Source organism: Oryctolagus cuniculus, chromosome 20 (assembly GCF_964237555.1).
Source record: "Oryctolagus cuniculus chromosome 20, mOryCun1.1, whole genome shotgun sequence".
Lineage (NCBI taxonomy): Eukaryota > Metazoa > Chordata > Mammalia > Lagomorpha > Leporidae > Oryctolagus > Oryctolagus cuniculus.
In genome coordinates, this window is record NC_091451.1 from 23,427,450 (window position 1) to 23,451,838 (window position 24,389).

The window sequence follows — 24,389 nt, forward strand, 5'->3', positions numbered from 1 at the left end:
TCACTTGACTTCAATCATCTGTAAAACATGGCCAACCATGTCACTGTCACTACTCATCCTACCTCCAGAATATTATATCACAAGTAATTTTAAAGCAGCTCTGAAACATAATCAACATATAATCAGACGCAGCATACAATCTGATTAAATTTTGACATGAATATGTAACTGTGAAACCATCATCACAATCTGAATAGCGAACATACATCACTTTTCCCTGAAGTTTCTACACGCCCTCTGCCCAGCCTTTCCCCCATCTCCACTCTGTCTCTACTCCTTCCCCACAGGTAATCACTGATACACCATACGTCACTATAGATTACTCGACATTTTCTAGGGTTTTATATAAACGGAATCATATTGCATGTACCTGTATTTCCTTGGTTTCTTTCATTCAGCGTAATTATTTGGAGACTGATTTATTTACTGTGTGCATTAATAGCTCATTTGTGGGGCTGGACTGTGTAAGCCATCTCAGCAGCTCCACTATTTTTTTTTTTTAAGATTTATTTATTTTTTGAAAGTTAGAGTTACACAGAGAAAGAAAAAGAGGCAGAGAGAGAGAGAGAGAGGTCTTCCATCTGCTGGTTCACTCCCCAGTTGGCCGCAACGGCCGGAGCTGTGCCAATCTAAACCCAGGAGCCAGAAGCTTATTCCATGTCTCCCACACGGGTGCAGGGGCCCGAGGACTTGGGCCATCTTCTGCTTTCCCAGGCCACAGCAGAGAGCTGGATCGGAAGTGGAGCAGCCAGGTCTTGAACCGGTACCCAATGGGATTCTGGCCCTGCAGGCGGCAGCTTAACCTGCTACACCACAGTACTGGCTCAAGCTGCTCCACTTTTGATCCAGCTCCCTGCTCACATGCCTGTGAAAGCAGTGGAAGATGGACCAAGTCTTTGGGGCCCTGCACCCATGTGGAAGACCTGAACGGAGTTCCAGGTTCTTGGTTTCAGCCTAGCCTAGTCCTGGCTGTTATGGCCATTTGGGGTATGAACCAGTAGATGGAAGAACTCTTTCTCTCTGTAATTCTGCCTTTCAAATAAATAAACAAATCTTAAAAAAAAAAAAAAAAAAGTTCATCCATTTTTATTGCTTAATAGTATATCATGTACACATGGATGTACTACAGTGTGTTTCACCTGTTAATGGACATCTGGGACACTTTTCTCCTTTAATATCTTCAAGAATGTGGTTCAGGGACCAGCGATGTAGCATAGTGGATAATGTTGCCACCTGCAATAATGGTTTCTCATATGGGTGCCGGTTTAAGTCCCAGCTGCTTCACTTCCAATCCAGCTCCCTAGCCTGAGAAAAGTAGTAGAAGATGGCCCAAGTGTTTGGGCCCCTGCCACGCATGTGGAAGGCCTGGATGAAGCTCCTGGCTCCTGGCTTCAGAATGGCTCAGCCCTGACTGTAGCAGCCATCTGGGGAATGAACCAGTGGATAGAAGATCTCTGTCCGTCCCCCTCTCTCTGTAACTCTATTTTTTTTTTTTTTTATTTGACAGATAGAGTCACAGACAGTGAGAGAGAGAGACAGAGAGAAACGTCTTCCTTCCATTGGTTCACTCCCCAAATGGCTGCCATGGCCAGCACTACGCCAATCCAAAGCCAGGAGCCAAGTGCTTCTTCCTGGTCTCCCATGTGGGTGCAGGGACCCAAGGACTTGGGCCATCCTCCACTGCCCTCCCAGGCCACAGCAGAGAGCTGCACTGGAAGAGGAGCAACCAGGACTAGAACCCGGTGCCCATATGGAACGCCGGCACCGCAGGCGGAGGATTAACCAAGTGAGCCACGGCACCGGCCCCTCTGTAACTCTTTCAAATAAATAAGTAAATCTTAAAAAAAAGAAAAAAGAAAATTCTGTCTTCTTCTCATGAAGCTATCTACTTACTTGAACCTTGGAGGCTCCATTGGATCTTTCTGCATTTCTACCATTCGAATCACCCTCTGTTTAGCTCCAGAGTTGAAAGCCACACCTTGTTGCGATGGCGTGTATCTGAAGAAAGCAGAAGAAAACTAAGGGTGTAACTAGTTCAAGTAACAAGTTCAATAGGTATTTTTGTTCTATTATAATCTTAAGCTAGACTACATTTTCAATCTCTCTCACAAAGTATTAATAGAAAATTATGAAATAATTAGGCATTGTAGACAATAAAACAAATAAGAGAACAGAGTTACAAACAAAATGTAAACTAGAGAGGCACCAGCTTGCAAATAATCCAGCCTCATTTATTTTCCAACATGGAAAGTGCAGTGTTCAGTTTCAGAAAAGACTTAGAAAAATAGTACCTATTTGGTAAGTCTGCTTTTGAGGACAAAACACCTACAATAATCCCAGCAGGCAACTTACAGTTAGCAGTTTTTGATTAATCATAGGTTGTAAAACAGAGAATAATGGCAGCAGCTCTACCAGCTCTGAATTTTCCCTTAACATCTGTATGTGAATCATCTCTCTACACAAAGATTTAGTTGAGTCCAATACCTCAAATCTCAGAACTATTACAAGGATTCCTATTATATATAAACAGAAAACTATAAATAACTTGGTTTACATCCTATCTAGCAAGCAACTATTGATTAGTACAAGAAAAAAACTGAAAGCAGCGTAATAACTAACATTTTAAATAATTCTTTCATTGTCTATAAAAAAGAATTAGGCTTCATTATTCCAAACAATGCATTTATAATTGTGACAAAGTAGGATAGTGGAAAAAACACCAAAACTCCCAAGCTAAACCCAGTCTGAAAATAAATTAAGACTTCCAGGCACGCTTCATACCGGATATACTGAGCAGGGGCCAGTTTATCAGCTGCTCGAACTGGCATGGCTGCAGCAACTTTCTGTGATACAGATTTTTCCAAGGCTACTCTTGTCTTTTCTGTTATCTGAAATTAAGAAACATTGCACTGAGTGGTTTGGAAGTTAATCAGGATTAAAAAGTCATCTAAAATAATTAAATGTATCAATTCCCAGTTACCTCTTTAATAGCTTCTTCATCAGGTCTTTGCAGGTCTGGATCATCTGCATTCATAACCTCCTTTGGAACCAGGTCAGAATATTTGCTATAAATGACCTAAAATGTTAAACACAAGCAGGCTTAGGAAAAGCAAAGAATGAAAAGAAGCAACCTCATTAAGTCATTCCAGACATCAATACGTCCTTCTCAGCACACATTACAAATGGAGGACACTCAGATTTTGTCTTTTAGCTTTTAAAACCAAGGGAACTTAAAATATACACACAAATTGCCATTCAGGCTGCAAGTTAATAATTTTCCCATGACTGCATAAATTTAAATTATTTGAGATCTTCTAATCAAGTCAATATCCAAATAAATTGTGCCAACTGAATCTTATGCATCAATGATTCTTATTTTTGAGGCTCACTAGGACTTGAAATTAATGATGATATAAACTGCCTTTAGAACCATTATTTTGGATGACAAATTCATCAGAATTTAAGTCAGGGTACCAAATAATTTCCAGATTCACTGGGTCTGGAAAATTTCATTGACCTCATCCTATTTATAATGTTCTCTTTTCTGGCATCAACTCTATTCATAGACTAAGAAAATGAACATGTGCCACAGTCAACCCAGAACATTTTCTTCTGCAAAAAGCCAAAAATGGGGAAAAAAAGAAAAAACAAAACACATTCTACATACACAACTTATTTTACACTGATTATCATAATTTAGAACTGCTGTATGATTTCTACTAGGCCAACAGTTTTATTACTGATGTGATAGGTCCTGACAAATAGAGTGTTATTCACTTTCATGTCCGTCTATTCTTCTCAGTATTTAAAAAAAAAAACTTACATGGCAGCCTTTTTTTTTTTAAACTTATTTATTTGAAAGGCAGAGACACAGAGACAGAGACAGAGAACTTCCATCTGCTGATTCACTCCCCAAATGCCCACAATAGCAGGGATAAGCCAGGCCAAAGCCAGGAGCCTGGGTCACGATTTGTATCTCCCAAATGAGTGTCAGGGACCCAAGTACTTGAGCCATCTCCCACTGCCTCCCAGGGTGTGCATTAGCAGAAAGCTGGAATTGGAAACAGAGCTGGGACTTGACCCCAAGTACTGCAACCTGGGGTGGGTGTGCAGAACTGCATCTTAACTGCTGTGCCAAACACTTGCCCCATGTGGCAGTTTAAAGGAAAAAAAAAAAAAGCCATTGGAAACTTAAGAAATAAAAAGCATTTTAGATTTCAATGATTTAGAAATTCTTTGACAAAGAAAGAACAATTTATGAATATGAAAGAAAACGAAATTCCTTCACACTTGAGATCCTAAAAAAACTTTTTCTGTAAATTGTTTACTACTGCAAGCCAAAGTCTTATATTAATAACTGCATATTACTGCCTAATACAGTTAAAGGAAACACACATTATTCCTAATTTTCTACTCCAGAGCAAAAACCTCTCTATGGTTTATGTGACCTGACCAGATTGTACGTACAGCTTGAATCTCCCCTTATAAGTCACACTCATGCCTCAGTCCTACCAGCTCTTGTGTTTGCTAAACATAACAAACTTTCCCCCAACTCTTGGCCTGTACAGACTGTTGTTTCCAGGTTTTCAAGTGAGTTTTCTAACCCTGTGTCTCTTGGATCAAAGGTCTTGCACTAGTGGGGCCACCTCTGACTATTCTTGTGAAAACAGCAGTCTTTCTCCACCCAAATTAAACAGCACCATTTACTAAGTTTTCAAAGCTCTGTTCATAATATAAATTTATCTATTTACTTGTTTACTATCTATGTCCTGTATTAAAATAAACATAACAATAACAGCTAATATTCACCAAGCACTTATTGCGAGCCCCATTTTTCTGGCTTAAAATGTCTAAACTAATTTAATCTTTATATCAACCCATGAGCATGCACAATGATTAAATTCACATTTCTGATAAGATTCACTAAACTGTCTTCAGTCCCCATAACAAATGTCTGGTCCACAGGAACTATTAAGTCAATATTTTTTGTACAAATGAATGAGTCATTGAATTTTAGAGATGCCCTATTACCTGTTAAAGCTGTTCAGATTTTAGGCCCTGTAGAACTTTCTATATAAGCTATTGATTTCCCAGAAAAAAAAAATACTACCTTCCGTTTATCAGTTGAAATTTCAGATTGTTTTTCTCAGAAATGCTACCAGGGACCAGGTAAGGAAGCTCACATGATTCAGTACAACGTGCACTGCTAGTGTCACCATCCTCTACGAGTGTTCATTCTGGAAAGGAGCCACATCTGACTAGTGGAAGCGTGAGGTGCAGTACATTAAGGTCACATAGCTACTAATTGACCTTAAAAATTTCCTCTGAGAATAGAAAAATCTATACCACCACAAATTGAAATTTGTGTAACAACGCTGTAGAAAATAATGCCAAGACTATGAAGACTGAATCACTTTTACAGAGCAATCATTACAAGAAGAGAGTCTAAGCAAACGGCCCCCTGGCAGTCATGTGTGTTCAATATAAAGTCTCAATACGAATTTAGCACACCAGAGCCCTTTGCCGCTTCTTATTTAGATATTCCAAAGTTAATAACCCTTTAAATGAGCATCAATAAGATTCTAGCATCTCATAAGGCTGAGTGAAGGGCATCTGAAGAGCAAGATTCCTCCATGGTGATTAACTATAAAACCCCAAGTTTTTATAGCCTGGGAACCAAATGTGCAGTACATCCCAAGAGGCAATGGGGCTGGGGAGGGCTATGTGAAAAATTCAATATACCCATGAAGGTATCAGGAACACAAATGAGCTCTGTGAACAAGATAAACCAGTAACTCATCAGCAAAACCTTTTCCTACTACTGTAAACTGGCAAGAAACTGTACAGACTAAAAAAATGTCTTAGGCTTAGCGTGCTTGTGAAAGCATCAGATAAACAAAGTAGTAAGATAACATCTATGATGGAAGCAGTGTAACAGGGTTGTTTTGAGGAGCACAGCAGTGGAAGGCATTCTTTCAGGTAATATCACACATGTAACATTTTAAATATTATAACTATCTCAGAAGAAAAATGCATATACAATGGCCTTTATTTCAAGATTTATCACTCAAGCTGTAAGTGTGTTTGGGGGGCATTTAGTTCTATCAAAATTTACTCTAAGGCCGGCGCTGCGGCTCACTAGGCTAATCCTCCACCTTGCGGAGCCGGAACACCGGGTTCTAGTCCCCGTCGGGGCGCCGGATTCTGTCCCGGTTGCCCCTCTTCCAGGCCAGCTCTCTGCTGTGGCCAGGATGTGCAGTGGAGGATGGCCCAAGTGCTTGGGCCCTGCACCCCATGGGAGACCAGGATAAGTACCTGGCTCCTGCCATCGGATCAGCGCGGTGCGCTGGCCTCAGCACACTGGCCACGGTGGCCATTGGAGGGTGAACCAACGGCAAAGGAAGACCTTTCTCTCTGTCTCTCTCTCTCTCACTGTCCACTCTGGCTGTCAAAAAAAAAAAAAAATTTACTCTAAGACACTATCTTCTTTCCAATTTGCTATTACTAATAGTCCCTTTAAAAAAACCGCACAGATCTATTTATTTGAAAGAGAGAGAGAGAGGGAAAGCGGGAAGAGAGAGAGAGAGACAGATCTCCCATCTGCTGGTGCTTCCAACTCCCTAGTTTCTGCATAATCCCAGATCTCTGTGGAATAAATAAGAAATCTTTATACTATGTGCAAATTTAAAAAACCCAAACTCTGCAAATCAGTCTCCTGAATGATTTAATTCCATTTAGCATATCAATCTCTGTTTTTTCTAAAATAGGAAAATCAGTGGTTTTTCAAATAGGGCATTGCTGATACCTCCAACCCTCCTTCTAGGGCCTCTGTGAATGTGTGAAGCATTTCAGCTAAGAAAAAAAGACTAGAGTGAGGGCACTGCTGGTTCTCAATAGGTAGCACCAGTAATGTTAAAACTATAATGCTGGACAGCCCTGAGCAATCAGTAAGTGTTCCCCATTTCCCACAAGCCAATGGCATACAATGGCTATTCAGTTAATGAATAATTAGATGCATTTCAAAACTTCATGAGTTAAGCCATCTACAAGCAAAAACAAAACAAAACAGACAAAAAACAAAAAAACAGATGAATCTGAGAATGGTACTTCTATAAACTAACAGTTTTGGGTCACTTCCAGTGTTTGCCTTCTAACATATAAGAATTTTACTCTATAAAGGAACACTGCTTTTAGTCCTTATTTGGCCAAAATACTAACATTAAAAAAATAAACATTTCAGTTTTAACAGTTGTCTATTTTCAATACAAAATAATCAACACACCTAGCTGTTGAGGGGGAAATAAAATCTCTTACATATTCCCTATCAGATAAAATTCTTGAAATAAAATCCAAGATGGTCTAAAGCTGTATTTCATTCAAAATAACACAACTTGCTAATGCCAAATTATTGCCCTGCTTGTTGCTTTTTCCTAACAAATGGGATTGGAGAGGTAGCAAATACCAATAAGACGAGTGACCACCGCAGAAGTAGAGATACACCAAAACAAAGGCAGCTGGAGTCAACCAGAGGCCTCCGTGGCTCAGAGTCAACTTTCAGTGTATGTCCTGCATGTATAGGAACCTAACTTCCCTGTTGCAGGAGTGGACCATGCTTCTCAATTGGATTCAGGAGAAATGATTTTCTGTTAGGCCATAAAAATGGCTATCATTTACCCAACAAACATTGGTAAACGCCTGTATCTAAGTTTTCAGGCTACTAAATTAGCTGCTAAAAATCAAAATATAAAGCTCTAGGGGCTGGTGCTGTGGCATAACAAGCAAAGCCACTGCCTGCAGTGCCAGCATCCCATATGGGCGCTGATTCAAGTCTGCTCCACTTCTGATCCAACTCTCTGCTATGGCCTGGGAAAGCAGTAGAAAGAAGATGGCCCAAGTCTGTGGGCCCCTGCACCAGGGTGGGAGACCCAGAGGAAGCTCCTGGCTTCCCATTGGCCCAGCTCCAGGCGCTGTGGCCATTTGAGGAGTGAACCAGAGGATGGAAGACCGACCTCTCTCTCCCTGCCTCTGCTTCCCTGGAACTCTGCGTTTCAAATAAATAAATAAATCTTTTAAAAAAATGCTCTAATCCTTGCCTTCAAAGAGCAAGTCACACAGATCCTAAGTGAACAATTAAAACAAAAACTGACGACTGCTATGTAAGTATCAGGTAGAGGGATACCCAATTTAGCCATGAAAACCACAAAGAACATCCTGAAATACTGAAACCTGAGCTGAGATTTGAAAGCGAAAGCATTTGCTTAAAGATAGAAGCAGGGCTCTCCAAGCATAGGTGAATTTAAAAGGGAAGTTCACAGGATAAGAAAAAATGTTTGGGCTGGCATCATGGCACAAGTTGGTTAAGCCATCATTTTGCCAGATCAAGTCCTGGATGCTATGCTTCCCACCCAGCTTCCTGCTAATACACCCGGGAAAGCAGCACAAGACTGCTCACGGACTTGGGCCCTTGCCACCCATGTGGAAAATCAGAATGGAGTTCCTGACTCCTGGTTTCAGTCTGGCCCACCCCTGGCTGTTGCAGCCCTTTGGGGAGTGAACCAACAAGGAATAAACCATGGTTTCTGAACAGATGGAGGGTATGAGAAAAACAAAAGAACTATACTGATCGCTAAACCTGTAAGTCCACATCTAGGAATTTATTTTACACAAACACTAACATGGAAAAAGATATATAGATCTTGAGTAAAGTAGTGTTTGCAAAACTAACAAAATAGAAATCACTAGTGCTTAAACAAATTTGGCTATAATCAAACCAAAAAATTCTATACATTAAAAAAAAAAATGAGTAGGGGCAGGCATTGTGACAGAGCTGATTCAGGCGCCATGTGGAATGCCAGCAGCTCATACTGGACTGTCAAGAGTCCCAGCTACTGTTTCTGATCTAGCTTCCCAGTAACACATCTTGAGAGGCAGCAGATAATGGATCAATAGTGTCCCTATCACTCACGGGGAGACCTGGACGGAGTTCTGGGCTCCTGGCTTTGGCCTAACCCAGTTCTAGCTGTAATAGGCATTTAGGGAGTGAACCAGTAGATGGAAGATCTCTGTCACTCTTTCAAGAAGATGAAAATAAATGTCTTTTAGAAAATAAAGTACACCTGAGGCTGGTGTTATTGTGTAACGGGTAAAGCCATTGCCTGCAATGCTGCCATCACATATGGGCACTGGTTCATGTTCTGGTTGCTCCACTTTTGATCCAGCTCCCTTGCTAATGGCCTGGGAAAAGCAGTGGAGGATGGCCCAAGTGCTTGGACTCCTGCCACCCACACGGGAGACCTGAATGAAGCTGTTGGCTCCCAGCTTCAGTTTGGTCCAGCCCTGGACATTGCAGCCACTTGGGGAGTGAACAGAGGATGGAAGATTCCTCTCTTCTATCTCTCCCTCTCTGTAACTCTCAAAATAAATAAATCTTTTTTAAAAAAATAAAGTACACCTCTACATGTCAGCAAAAATTTTCAAACTTATTAAGTAAAAAAGAAAGCAAGGTTAAACAGTTGTATTAAAATTCCATTCATTGGCCGGCGCTGTGGCTCACTAGGCTAATCCTCCACCTGCGGAACTGGCACCCCGGGTTCTAGTCCCGGTCGGGGCGCCGCATTCTGTCCCGGTTGCCCCTCTTCCAGGCCAGCTCTTTGCTGTGGCCCGGGAGTGCAGTGGAGGATCGCCCAAGTGCTTGGGCCCTGCACCCCATGGGAGACCAGGAGAAGCACCTGGCTCCCGCCTTCAGATCAGCATGGTGTGCTGGCCACAGCAGCCACTGAGGGGTGAACCAACGGCAAAGGAAGACCTTTCTCTCTGTCTCTGTCACTGTCCACTCTGCCTGTCAAAAAAAAAAAAAAAAAAAAAAAAATTCCATTCATGTGAAAATAAATCTTTAAGTAACAGTAGTTACCATTAAGAAGTAAAATAGGAGGAAAGCAGGTAAGACTTAAAAGGGGTCTTTAAAAAGTTCACAGAAAATGTGCATAATAAAACTATGTATACATTTAAAGAATTTTTGCACCAAAATAAACTTTTTTTCTCCTTTATTTACTCAAAAGGCAAAGTGACAGAGAGGGTGGAGAGAAAAACAGAAGAGATATTTTCCATCTTCCGGTGCTGTTTCACTCCATAAATGGCTGCAACAGGCATTGCTGAACCAGGCCGTAGTCAGGAGCCTAGAATTCTATTCTGGTCTCCCAAATGGTTGGCAGGAACCTAAGTACCTGGAACATCTTCCACTGCCTTCACAGGTACATCAGCAGGGAGCACCATAGGAAGCACCTAAAACTCAAACTGGCATTCCCATAGGATGCCAGCATTGCAAGCAGCTGCTTAACACACTGAACTACAACACTGTCCTGGACTTTACCTTTTAATTCCATTTTCTAAGAACTTTTTGAAGTACCCTTGTATACTTACGTTTCATTGGTATTTTTTATGAGACTGTATTACTTGTGTAATTAAAAAAAAATCAGGGAAGGGCATCATGGCTGTCACTTTGGGATGCCTGTATCCCCTATCAGAGTGCTTCTTCAAGGTCCAGGCTACTCAGCTTCCACTCCAGTTTTCTGCTACTGTGCATCTTGGAAAGCAGCAGAGAACGGCTCAAGTGCTTGGGCCCCGGCCACCAACTTGGGAAACCCAGATGGAGTTTCTGGCACCTGGCTTTGACCTGGCCTAGCCTTGGCCACTGCAGGTGCTTGCTCGCTCACTTGCTCGCTCTCTCTCTTTCAAGCAGATGAAAATAATAAACAGTGAAGAAAAAATGAATAATAAGAACAAAAGACTCCCAGGCTTCTGGGACGAGCAGGTAGGAAGCTACTACTGCCACTCACTGAGTTAAGAGAATACCACAGGTAGATTAAGGGGCAAATTATTCATTTAGGTTTGTAATTGATTAAGTAGTGCCTTAGGAAAATATAGATAGCCCTGCCCAAGTAGACAGAATATTAGGATCTAGAACCTAGCAGAGAAAGCTTGGATAGACTTCAGTCACATGCCTATGCAACAACGGGAGCCATGGGAAAACAATCGCATTACTCAGAGACTGTGCTAAGAACAGTGTTAGAGACCTCTCCCAAGAGCATTATCTGCAAACTGGTTAAGGTGAGGCCATACTGCAGTCAACCAGAGTGAAGTGGAAGTTAAGTAGAGAGGACAAAACACACACACACACACACACACACACACACACACACACACAAATAACTTTTGCAGGAACCTGGAAGGAAAGTGAAGAAAATTAGGTGTACATTACATGGTAGCTACAGGGAGCTTTGAAGGTAGATAGTTAGGTAAAAGTTCTTGTTTCAAAAGATAGGAAAAAAAAAACCTGCAGTAAATTCAAATGCTAACAAGAAGGAGCCATGAGAAGAGTGGTGAAAGATAACAGAGAAGAATAGGTGAGATTACAGATGAAAAGGGAAGGGACTAGGATCCAGAATATACCAGAAAACACAAGACAAGATGAGGCTTGGATAGAAGGGATTTCTTTCAACAACAAAAGAAAGTCAAGGCATAAAGACAAGCAAAGGATAAAAAAAGTTGGTCATTTTCTTCCAATAGTCTTTATACTCAAAATAGCTGGGGGAATCACTTGTTTACAATGAAACAGGAAGGAGAAGAACAAGAGTTAAAGCTTGGAGAGCACAACAAGGAACCTAGCTGAAACAGGACACAAACCTGCATAACTGTTTTCCCTAAAAGTTCACTGGCCATGAGGCAGGCAGTAAAGAATGAGCTGTCAGGTATCTTAGGGGGTAAACTGAAAAAGTGTGGGAGAAGCAAGGGAGAGAAACTGAAGGCTGTCAAGTATTTTTCCCAACATCATCAATTATAAAGCAATCTTCTACTTCTGTCTTGAGTATTTATTTACAAGGAAATAAAAGTAGGTCTTCTTAAAAATAGTTCCTTGGCTCTGAGCATAGCTGCTCTGTGATGAAGATTATTTTAAGTAAATTTTATTTCTGGTGTTTTTATTACTTTGTAAGCAAGGGCCACTCTAAATCTGGATGGCAAATGCTAGTTTTGTATTTAATCTAGGGCAAAAGAAGTTTATGTAATCTATTATATTCAAATTAACTATTAAAATAAGTATGGAAGTACTCTGTAAATATACGAAGGAAATTAGTAGACTACTGATAAAATTAAAAATTTTTATTTTGTTAGGGCCCTGGGATTACAGATTAAAAAAAAAATTGCTGGGCTGGTGCTGTGGCATAAAAGGTTAAACCTCCACCTGCAGTGCCAGCATCCTACAGATGTAGGTTTGAGTCCCAGCTGCTCCACTTCTGATCCAGCTCCCTGTTAATGTACCTGGAAGATGGCCCAAGTGCTTGGGGCCCTGCAACCCACAAGAAATCTGAAAGAAGTTCCTGGCTCCTGGCTTCAGCCTGGCCCAGCCCCAGCCGTTGCAGCCATTTGGGGAGTGAACCAGTGGATGGAAGATTTCTCTCTCTCTCTCTCCCTCTCTGTTTCTCTGCCTTCCAAATAAATAAATCTTAAGAAAAATGGCTAGAATTTTTATTTTATCATTTCCTAAAACTTATTTGAGAGAGACAGAGTTTATTTGAGAGAGACAGAGTACATGCACTTCCATCCAATGGCTCATTCCCCAAATACCTGCAAAGGCTGGGGCTGGCAGGGTTGGCTAGACTGATGTGGACAGATGTCAGAGCTGGGGAACTCAATTCAGGTCTCCCATATGGATAGCAGGAACTACTTGAGCCACTGTGGTTGCCTCCCAGGGTGCATATTAGCTAGAAGCTGGGGTCAAGAACTGGAGTTGGGTATGCCAATGTGGACATGGACATCTTAACTTCTAGGCTAAAGGACCACCCCTTGCTAGCCCTTTTATGATGTTAGTAATAAAAAATAATTGTTTTTAAAATGTAAAACAAGTAAAAATCAGAGTATGCTCATGCCATCATCAATTTGTAGGGGATTTCAAAGGAAAATATCTTTGTCAGATATTGGAGTTAAGTATACTTCATGCTACTTTAAAAAAAATTATTGGGGCAGGCATTACTGCACAGCGGGTAAAGCCACTGCCACATCCCATGTATGCCCTAGCAGCTCAACTTCCAATCCAGCTCCTGCTAATAGTCTAGGAAAGCAGCAACATATGGCTCAGTGTTTGGGCTTCTGTCACCCACATGTGGGACTCAGATGGAGCTCCTGGCTACCTGCTTTGGCCTGGTCCTGTGCTACTACTGCGGCCACCTGGGGAGTGATCTAGCAGATGGAAGATCGATATCGATCTCTCTCTCTCTGTCCCCTTCCCTCCTTCCCTGTCACTCTTCCAACATAATTTGAAAGGCAGAGTGACAGAGAGTGAGAGAAAAATTTTCCCTCTGCTGGTTCAGTCCCCAAATAACTGCAATGGCTAGGACTGGGCCAGGCGGAAGCCAAGAGCCTACAACTCTATCTGGGTCTCCCGAGGAAGTGGCAGGGACCCAAGTACTTGGACCACCTTTTGCTGCTTTCCCAGGCATATCAGCAGGGAGTTGGACGGGAAACAGAGCAGCCAAGACTCACAGCAGCACTCTGATAAGGAATGCCAGCATTGTAAACAGTGGCTTAACCCCCTGTGCCACAATGCTGGCCCCACATGCTACTTTTAACATAAACTAAATGCAAGATTTATCATTTTCACAAAATGAAACAACAACAAAAAATTCCTCACAAAATAATTATCAGTGAAAAAAAATCAGTTAGAGATTACCTTGTCTTTTGACTGTCCTTGTCGAGCAATTGCGTCATATTTAATTTTTCCTTCAGGATCTACCTGAATGGCCAGTGCATTTGACATTTTTTTCTTGCGTCCCATATCCAGTGGATACTGAGCCACATGGATCTCTGGAAAAGCACCTCCATCTCCAAAATCCTGTATATTTAGGGGAAAAAAAGGGAAAAGAAATATTATTATTAGCAATTCAAGAGTCAAAATACTTATATAATTATTTATTATTTATTCAACAAATGGATTATTGAGTCCTTAGTAGGCATTAGAGATACTGTAGAAAACAAAACAGAGGTCCCTGATCTTGTGGAGTTTACATTTTATGGGCAAATACATAAAAACCAAGCTCTTTGGTTTGTGATTAGTGCCATGAAGGTAACAGAAGAGAGGGTACTTTGGATAGGGTTGTTGAGCTGGCCTTTGTGAAGATGCAAAATGAGCGCTAAACTGTGAATGAGAGAGTGGTCAAGGGAAGTCTGATGAAGCATTTTCTAGGCAGAGCCCATAGCAAGGATTCACGTCCTGCTGCAGGTTGAATGTGGCATGTTCTAGGCAACCAGAGTCCAACGGAACCAGGATCTTACTGAGGACAGAAGAGCTAACACACAGGTTGCATGGGTAGACAAACAGCAGATCATGAAGGGCCACGGCCAGAAGTAGGGATTTTACATATGTGACAGAAAGGCGCTATGCAAATACGTTTAGGACAAAGCAAAGAATTTTAGTTTTAGCATATGTGCACGTGGGTACATACACATAACACACAAAGGAACAGGTGAAGCTATACTTAGGGCAGAAATGCAAATAACTTTTTCTTGGAATTTATAATATCATTGGAGTTTATATTATCATTTATTCACAGTTACATCAGAAGCAAATACCATAGGAAGGACCTAGAAGTGAGTTACCACATTTCTACCATTATTATGATTGTAATGATTATATAAAATTACTTAGGAAAGAGATCTAAATAAAACATGCTAAATGAAGTCTGATGATGAATTTTAATGTTAAACAAAGGTAGATCATCAAATAAACATATGAACATCTAGTGTAATTTTTTTTTTTTTTTTTTTTTTTGACAGGCAGAGTGGACAGTGAGAGAGAGAGACAGACAGAAAGGTCTTCCTTTGCCATTGGTTCACCCTCCAATGGCCGCCGCGGCCGGTGCGCTGCGGCTGGCGCACCGTGCTGATCCGATGGCAGGAGCCGGGTACTTATCCTGGTCTCCCATGGGGTGCAGGGCCCAAGCACTTGGGCCATCCTCCACTGCACTCCCTGGCCACAGCAGAGAGCTGGCCTGGAAGACGGGCAACTGGGACAGAATCCGGTGCCCCAACCGGGACTAGAACCCGGTGTGCCGGTGCTGCAAGGTGGAGGATTAGCCTAGTGAGCCACGGCACCGGCCTCATCTAGTGTAATTTTTAAATAAAACACCTTAGTATACTATAATTTACAAAATGACGCTCACATTTATATTACATCATTTATTCCTCGTAATTCTTCAACATCTCCATATTTTCAAACAAAAAAATTCAGGTTCAGAATAAGTGATTTCTCCAAGATTTCACAGCTAGTACATGCAGAACTTTAACCAAGATCTTTTAATTTCCTTTATTTATTTGAAAGAGTAAGTGATATGGCACTGTGGCACAGTACGCTAAGTCTCCGCCTGCTGTATCAGCATCCTATATGGGCGCCTGACTACTAGTCCTGACTACTCCTCTTCCAATCCAGATCTCTGCTTATGCCCTGAGAAAGCAGTAGAAGATGGCCCAAGCGCCTGGGCCCCTGCACCCATGTGAGAGACTGAGACCAGAAGAAGCTCCTGGCTTTGGAAAAGTGCAGCTCTGGATGTCGTGGCCATTTGGGAAGTGAACCAGCAGATGGAAGATCTTTCTGTCTCTTCCTCTGTCTATAATTCTACCTCTCAAATAAATAAATAAAATATTTAAAACAAACAAAAAAACCCTATGGATCTTCAAAAAAAAGAAAAAAAGAAAAAGAAAAAGAGTGAGAGAGAGAAAAACAGACAGAGTGAGTAAGCAATCTTCCATCCACGGTTCACTCCTCAAATGCCCACAGTATCCAGGGCTGGGCTAGGCTGAAGCCAAGAGCCTGGAACTGTATCTGAGTCTCCCACATGGGTAGCAGAGGACCCAAGTATGCAAGCCATGACCTGTTGCCTCCAAGATGCATACTGGCAGGAACCTGGATTGGAAGAACTGGGACTTGAACCCAAGCACTGTGATAGAGGATGCGGGCATCTTGACCACTGTGCCACAATGCCTAACCCTAAACCCAATATTCTAACTCCAAAAAAGCTTTGTTTTTTCAAAAATGTATTTATTTGAAAGGGAGAGAGAAAGTAAAAGAGAGAGAGAGAGAGAGAGAGAGAGAGATCAATCTACTATCTGCTAATCCAAATGCCTACAACAATCAGGGCTGGGCTGGCGCCATGGCTCAATAGGCTAATCCTCTGCCTTGCGGTGCTGGCACACCGGGTTCTAGTCCCGGTCGGGGCACCGGATTCTGTCCCGGTTGCCCCTCTTCCAGGCCAGCTCTCTGCTGTGGCCAGGGAGTGCAGTGGAGGATGGCCCAAGTCCTTGGGCCCTGCACCCCATGGGAGACCAGGACAAGCACCTGGCTCCTGCTTTCAGATCAGCACGGTGCGCCAGCAGCAGCGTGCTGGCCACGGCGGCCATTGGAGGGTGAACCAACGGCAAAGGAAGACCTTTCTCTCTGTCTCTCTCTCTCACTGTCCACTCTGCCTGTCAAAAACAAAAACAAAACAAACAAACAAAAAAACAATCAGGGCTAGGCCAGGATGAAACCACGAGCCAAGTCTCCCACACAGGTAGCAAAAACCCAAGAACTTGGGCCATCATCTGCTGCCTCCCAGGTGTATTAGCAGGAAGCTAGACAGGAGTGTAGAGTGGCTGGGACTTGAACCAGGCACTCTCAACATGGGATATGGGCATCCTAAGAAAGGGCTTAACCCCTGGGGCTGGCGTTGTGGTGTAGCAGGTAAAGCCACCACCTGCAGTGCCAGCATCCCATATGGGCACCGGTTCGAGTCCCGGATGCTCCACTTCTGATCCAGCTCTCTGCTATGGCCTGGGAAAGCAGCAGAAGATGGCCGAAGTTCTCGGGCTCCTGCACCAGTGTGGGAGACCCGGAAGAGACTCCTGGCTCCTGGCTTTGAATTGGCGCAGCTCCGGCTGTCGCAGCCAAATGGGGAGTTTCCAATGGACGGAAGCCATCTCTGTCTCTGCCTCTCCTTCTCTCTCTGTGTAACTCTGACTTAAAAGTAAATAAATAAATCTTTTTTTTTTTTAAAGAGCTTAACCCATTATATCACAACAATTTGCCCCAAAGCTTCCTATTTTTAACTACTTTGATATGTTTTTCTTTTGGCTCAAAAAAGCCAAATAAGCACAGGTTGAATTTCCCAAATCTGAAAATCCAAAATCCAAAGCTTTCTCAGCAGCAACATGACCCTAAAAAAGTTCTGGAGTTTGGATTTCAGATTTTTGGATTAGGGATACCTGACTGATAAAAAAAAAAACTATCAAATCTTACAAAATCTGAAACACTTCTGGTACCAAGCATTTCAGGAGAGGGATATTCAACCTACAGCACTATGAAGTCTGGGAAAAATCTTAAATTAATCATTTAGGGATTTGATGAAAAAAAAATTATGAAAATATACTTCTACAAGCAGTATTCCATTAAAACTAGGATATGAGTTTTTAGGTACAATATGCCTACTTGCTAAAGAGAGGTGTGAAATTTTTGAAATCCAGCAGAATAAAGCTAATACAGATTTCTTTGTAAATTAGGCAGGAATAGTTAAAGCATTCCTAAGCAAAGTGCCTTCTGTACCCACAGCATCAATCTGACACAGGCTCAGATTTGCTAGAGTTCAACTATAATAAGCTCTTCAGAACTGTAGATGTAGCATTATGTGGTCATTTAGCTTGCCAGAAAATCACAGCTCTTACTTTGAAAACTAGAACAAAATGCCTTCTCCCATAGAACATTCACTCCTCTCAAGAGGCACCCATGGCATTTCCAGATTAGCTGCCCATTTTGGTTTGATTTTCAAATAAACTGTTTGGTTCTATCTGGATATATGAAATCTTTATAATCAATTAAGATTTTAAAAAAGCTATTGGCAATCAAACCTAATCCTGAAATGCAAAGATGTAAAAAGATGTAAAATATTTTAAGATGATGCGTGCCACTCCCATTTTGTAATCTACTGAGGGGTCAAAGAATATCTATGATCTCTCAGAGTAACACTCAACCTCTCTACTAAATAGTACTGACCACTACCTTTCTGCCCCGGGAAAGAGGGCATGACAGCCTCTTTGATGATGACCTTTTACCATACCCTGCTTCTTGAATATTATATTATCAGAGAGAACAAAAGAAACAACACAAACCTCTTAAAACTGTACTAAGACTGCCTTCACACAACAGAACTCATAAAGACCAGAGCAGCCAAGGAAAAAAAGACAGGGACTTATTTTATGACAAGATATGAACTAACTGGTAGTCATCTTCTAGGCTCTGTAGAGTCTGGTAGGCAGGGGAAAGACAAATATGGGAGACAGACTACAACTGCATTTGCAAAACTGGAGCAATGTAAGTCTCAAAGTTTGCTTTTTTCACTAGACAGGAAAGACGGTCCCATATGGGAAGGCTACTCTGAAATCAGGGAAAAGAATACGTATTGAACTGACATATGGGATTGTAATAGGAGACTAAGTGCTGGCAAGGAAGTCTGCTCCTTGAAACAAGCTAGAGATATAAAGATCATTCCACATTCTTCCTTCTCCCCCAAATCAATCATCAAGCTTTGTTTCTTTTACTTCCTAAAACTATATAATCTGTGTAGCAGGCATGTATTAACATCCTCAAATGGATGAAGAGAAAGAAATCAGCAGAGGAAGTGCTACTGCAGTTTTCCCTGGCGGAAGGCAGCTCCTCAGGATTATGGAGCATGATCTGGATGGTGGGAAATTAACTTCCATCATTCTTTATTTTCATCTCTCTTTTTTTTTTTTTTTTTTTTCGACAGGCAGAGTGGACAGTGAGAGAGAGAGACAGAGAGAAAGGTCTTCCTTTGCCGTTGGTTCACCCTCCAATGGCCGCCGCGGCCGGCGCGCTGCGGCCAGCGCACCGCGCTGATCCGATGGCAGGAGCCAGGAGCCAGGTGCTTTTCCTGGTCTCCCATGGGGTGCAGGGCCCAAGCACCTGGGCCATCCTCCACTGCACTCCCTGGCCACAGCAGAGGGCTGGCCTGGAAGAGGGGCAACCGGGACAGAATCCGGCGCCCCGACCGGGACTAGAACCCGGTGTGCCGGCGCCGCTAGGCGGAGGATTAGCCTAGTGAGCCGCGGCGCCGGCTATTTTCATCTCTTACTTTCCCATTATCTTCCATATGCTGTAATTTATACTTAGAAAGTATATGTTAGTTCCTTTTGTACCTGTTTAACAGTCTGACTTAGGAAGAGACAAAGAACAGTGATATCAAACAAGAAAAAGATAAATTTTCAGAGTAAAGCATGCATCTCGAGAGCTCATGACGTTCCTAATCAGAGGTATGGGGATTAAAGGTATTTAACAAGTGTGCTATGATACATTTCAGCACAGTTTAACGAGTCCAAACTAAGCATCCATATTTACCTCTAACAGCCGAGGTATCCAGCCTTTCCGGTACCCGTATGGGGGGGGCTCCCTTCGAGATGAGACCAGCGAGGTCTGCCGCGATCTCTGGGATCTTGCCTTTTCCTCAGCCTCAAGCTGGTCCTGAGAGAGCTGAGTAGGTGCAGGTAAAAAGCTATAAGCAAAGAAAATAGAATAATTTAAAAAGTTTACATTTAATTTGATTATTGCAATTTGTCCATCAGAGATGATTTCTCCTATAATGCTTTTTCCTTTGAGCAAAAGCACAGGCTTCTTAATGATTTCCGGCTGTATTAAATACCACTCATTTTACTGTATGTGGAAAGAAGTACTCAGAGACACACATTTGACTCGGACAAAAATTAACAGGTATCTCACTTAAACTATTAAGCTTTTATGCTTCCACCTTTTTTTAAAGGATTTTTATTTATTTTATTTGAAAGGCAGAGTTGAAAGAAGGAGCCATCAAAGTGTGCATTTTTCTCTGAAGGGAACAGAGAATTTCCACTTTGCATATGGCCCTGTCTAAATACTGATGGAGTTTGTGGACTCAAAAGGCTTCCATAGTCTTGGCAGCTCATGTCAAGAGCCTTGGGTGATCACTGACAAGTGATAATTGTTAAATCAACAATAGGAGTCACTGTAAATTTACTCCCCATGTAGCCCTCTGTCCTTAATGAGTTGTACAATGAGAATTAACTATAAAACTTGTTCTCAAACAATATCTTATACTTTGTGTGTGTTTGTGTGTGTACGGCTGCAACTGTTGAAATCTTTACTTAGTGGAGTTGGTCTTATGTATATAAAGTTAATTAAAAACTAATCTTGGGGCCAGCACTGTGGTATATTGGGTAAAGCCGCCGCCTGCAGTGCCAGCATTCTATATGCCCACCAGTTCAAGTCCTGGCTACTCCACTTTCGATCCAGCTCTCTGCTATGGCCTGGGAAAGCAGTAGAAGATGGCACGAGTCCTTGAGCCCCTGCACCCACATGGGAGACCCAGAAGAAGCTCCTGGCTCCTGGCTTTGGATTGGCGCAGCTCCGGCCATTGTGATCAATTAGGGAGTGAACCAGTGGATGGAAGACCTCTCTCTGTCTGCCTCTCCTTCTCTGCGTAACTCTGACTTTCAAATAAATAAATAAATCTTTTTAAAAAATTAAAAATGAATCTTAATGAAGAATGGGATGGCAGAGTGAGGAGGTGAGACAGGCATGGGGGCAGGAGGGTGGGCATGGGGGGAAGAACCACTACATTCCTAAAGCTGTTCCTATGAAATTTGTATTCATTAAATAAAAGCTTTCTGAAAGAAAGAGAGAGAGAGAGTGAGGGGGAGAGGGAAGGAAGGAGGGAGGGAGGGGGAGGGAGAGGGAGAAGAAGAGAGACAAAGAAAAAAAGGCAGAGTTACAGAGAGAGGAGAGACAGAGAGAAATATCTTTAATCCACTGGTTCCTTCCCCAAATAGCCACAACAGCTGGGGCTGGGCCAATCCAAAGCCAGGAGTCAAGAGCAAAGAGTTTCTTCCAGGTCTCCCACATGGGTGCAGGGGGCCAAGGACTTGGACCTTCTTCCACTGCGGTCCCAGGTGTACTGCAGGGAGCTAGATCTGAAGTGAAGTAGCCAGGACTTGAACCAGCACCCATATGGGATGCTAGCATTACAGAAAGCCGCTTAACTCACTGTACCACAGCTCCTGCCTCCACATTTCCAACAACAAGCAGGTAAACACTCTAATTACCCCGCTGACAACTGTACAGTACATGGCATCTAAGTAACCTTCTTATAATTATTTCTAACTAGTGCCTTGACAATTTTAGTGTGGATACAAAAGAACAAGGATTAAAATGGAAGGTAACAAAGAGGCGAATACAAGAAACACAAGTTGCATATCTAAGTACCTTTTCCTCAAGGTATCTAGTTTACAATGGAATTTAAAACTGAAGAGGTGTAAGAATCAGAGTAACCTTTCTACTATATCATTCTTACCAACTTTTAAAAAATGTGTTTTATTCTTATGGCAAATGAAGGGAGAGGGTCTCAAGTTAGAGCAACAGGAGAAAAAACAATGTTGAGTAAGATTCCAGAATGATGCTGTTCCCTTGAGTGTCACCTGCCACTGGTAAATTCCAGGGCAAAGATGCAATTAAGGGTTTTCTTCCAGCACCAGCTACGAAATCCTGGCCCCACTTCCTAGGGAGGAACTGTGAAAGTGCTGGTATTCTTACCAACTTTTAAATATTGTATTATATTGTACCCCAAAGTACCAACAAAGCATTCAAGAGGATCAATAATAGATTTAATGGGAGAAATAATTCAGGTTCCTTTCTGATTTTTGACTAGAAAGCATACTTGTTTAGTAGCACTTCTTCATATATATTCAAAAATATTTACTTGGGCCAGCCAGAGTAGCAGGTTAAACCCCCACTTTACAATGATGGCATTTCATACCGGACTGGTGATCCAAAGCTACTTTTTTTTTTTTTTTTAATTTATTTGACAGGTAGAGTTATAGACAGTGAGAGAGACAGAGAGAAAGGTCTTCCTTCCGTTGGTTCACTCCCTAAATGGCTGCTACAGCCAGCGCTGTGCCTATCCAAAGCCAGGAGCCAGGTGCTTCCTCTTGGTCTCCCATGCGGGTGCAGGACCCAAGGACTTGGGCCATCCTCCACTGCCTTCCCGGGCCGCAGCAGAGCGCTGGACTGGAAGAGGAGCAACCAGGACTAGAACCCGGTGCCCATATGGGATGCTGGCGCCGCAGGCGGAGGATTAACCAAGTGAGCCACAGTGCCGGCCCACTACTGGGTTTCTGATCCAACATCCTGCTAATGCTCCTGGGAAAGCAGCAGAAAATGGCCCAAATGCTTGGACCGCCGCCACCCATGTGGGAGACTAGAATGGAGTTCTTGCCTCCTGGCTTTGGTCTGGCCCTGAACTGCTGTTGGGAACATTCGAGGACTGTATCAGTAGTTGGAAGATCACATCACTCTGTCTTTCAAATGAATAAATAAATTTAAAAAAAAATATTTATTGAGGGCCAGCACTGTGGTGTAGCAGATAAGGCTGCCACCTATGGTGCCAGCATCCCACATGGGCACGGGTTCAAGTCCTGGCTGCTCCACTTCCGATCCAGCTCTCTGCTATGGCCTGGGAAGGCAGTGGAAGATGGCTAAAGCCCTTGGGCCCCTGCACCCACGTGGGAGACCTGGAAGAAGTTCCTGGCTTTAGATTGGCACAGATCCAGCCGCTGCAGCCAACGGGGGAGTGAACCAGCGGATGGAAGACCTCTCTCTGTAACTCTTTCAAATAAATAAATAAATCTTTAAAAAAATATTTATTGATCACTGGGGTGCAGGCACTACGCTATGCAGGCAATGAGAGCATAAACAGCTTATAGTCTTTCAGGGGAGAAAGACAATCATATAATCACAAAAATCCATAACTGTGATACATTAAGTGATGAGGGAAGAAGACAGTACTGAGACAGCACACATCAGAGGATCTAATGCAATCTGGGGAATCAGGTGTGATCGCTATGAGCTCAATGTTCAAATCCTTACCTATGCCACTTACTAATCTGGGTAAGTTACTCAACTTTCTAAATCTGTTCTCTCATCTATAAAGATAGATCATGAAAGTTATCAACCTTATAAGTATTAAATGAAAAAATTCCTGAACCAGCTGGCATCCTGTCTGTTGCATGATTTCTTCAGTCTGGGTTAGCTATCTCTACCTCTGTTCCCATAAGACTTTCTGTGTGCCGGCACCACAGCTCACTAGGCTAATCCTGCGTCTGCGGCGCTAGCACACCAGGTTCTAGTCCCAGCTGGGGAGCCGGATTCTGTCCCGGTTGCTCCTCTTCCAGTCCAGTTCTCTGCTGTGGCCCGGAAAGGCAGTGGAGGATGTCGCAAGTGCTTGGGCCCTGCACCCGCATGGGAGACCAGGAGGAAGCACCTGGCTCCTGGCTTCGGATCAGCGCGATGCGCCGGCCATAGCAGCCATTTGGGGGTGAACCAATGGAAGGAAGACCTTTCTCTCTGTCTCTCTCACTGTCTATAACTCTCTCTCTCACTCACTGTCTATAACTCTGTCTCTCTCTCACTCTATCTCTGCCTGGCAAAAAAAAAAGACTTTCTGTGTATCTCTGTGTTTCATCACTAGAAATATCCACCTCACTGCAGTGCAGTCATCTATCCTCACACAGCACCATCACAAACTTTGAGGCAGGGCCCACGGATTTAACTTCTTTCATCCCAACTTCCCAGTAACTGTCCAGCTAACAGGGGCTCCTTAAAGATAGAAAATAGCTCACTCGATACTTCGCACTCATCATCCTGATGTCCCTACAGTCGTGTCATCTTTCCCTAAAAAGACATTGCAGGAGCTTTACCTTTGCTATTCCTTCTACCATGACATAGTCTATTTACTTACTAAAAGCAATTTTCCTTTACAGCAAACTCTTCCCCAACTTTTTAGCAGCCTGCATTTAGCAGCGCATCTCTTTGCTCAACTAATTACACCTTCCTAAAGTTGTGACCACCTTGTCCAAAAAAGCCACTTGATTCCAAACTTGGAGTCACCCTCCAACCCTTTACTGTCTTCCCAGTACCTGGTACCTGAAATGGCATTATTGATTTGTTTCACTCATATAACCAGAAGGCAAGCTCTGCACAGATAGGAATGCAAAAGTATAGGAAAAAGTTTCTCACTCATCAACCAATACAACACACCCAACACTTCTGACACCAGATGTGGGGGGAGTTTCCAGACATTCAGGTAATGTCCAATTCAATTCAATTCTGACAGATCCTGAGGGCTGTCTTGCAAGACTGCCACACTTCAGATACCAATTTCAAGTGTGCTCAGGGTATACTCCTCACCCACGAGGTATAAACTGGGGTTCCACAACTCCCTCCTTGAGTTCAACTGGCTAGGCCAGCTCACAAAACTCAGGGAAAC

At 42.7% G+C, this 24,389-nt stretch overlaps 1 protein-coding gene and 1 non-coding gene across 2 annotated transcripts in view; both read right to left on the reverse strand.

Annotated features, from left to right (window-relative positions):
- Positions 1-24,389, reverse strand: part of SNW1 (SNW domain containing 1) — a 40,286-nt gene that overhangs the window by 14,431 nt on the left and 1,466 nt on the right. The window contains exons 2-6 of the mRNA XM_002719622.5: positions 19,436-19,589; positions 13,724-13,885; positions 2,981-3,076; positions 2,782-2,888; positions 1,894-1,998 (exon numbers count right to left, since the gene is read on the reverse strand). Of these exons, the coding sequence (XP_002719668.1) occupies positions 1,894-1,998; positions 2,782-2,888; positions 2,981-3,076; positions 13,724-13,885; positions 19,436-19,589 (624 nt within the window). The remainder of the gene's footprint in view (positions 1-1,893; positions 1,999-2,781; positions 2,889-2,980; positions 3,077-13,723; positions 13,886-19,435; positions 19,590-24,389) is intronic.
- LOC127484688 (small nucleolar RNA SNORA30/SNORA37 family) lies at positions 21,523-21,649 on the reverse strand. The gene has a single exon (XR_007911852.1). It is a non-coding gene; the product is annotated as a small nucleolar RNA SNORA30/SNORA37 family (small nucleolar RNA).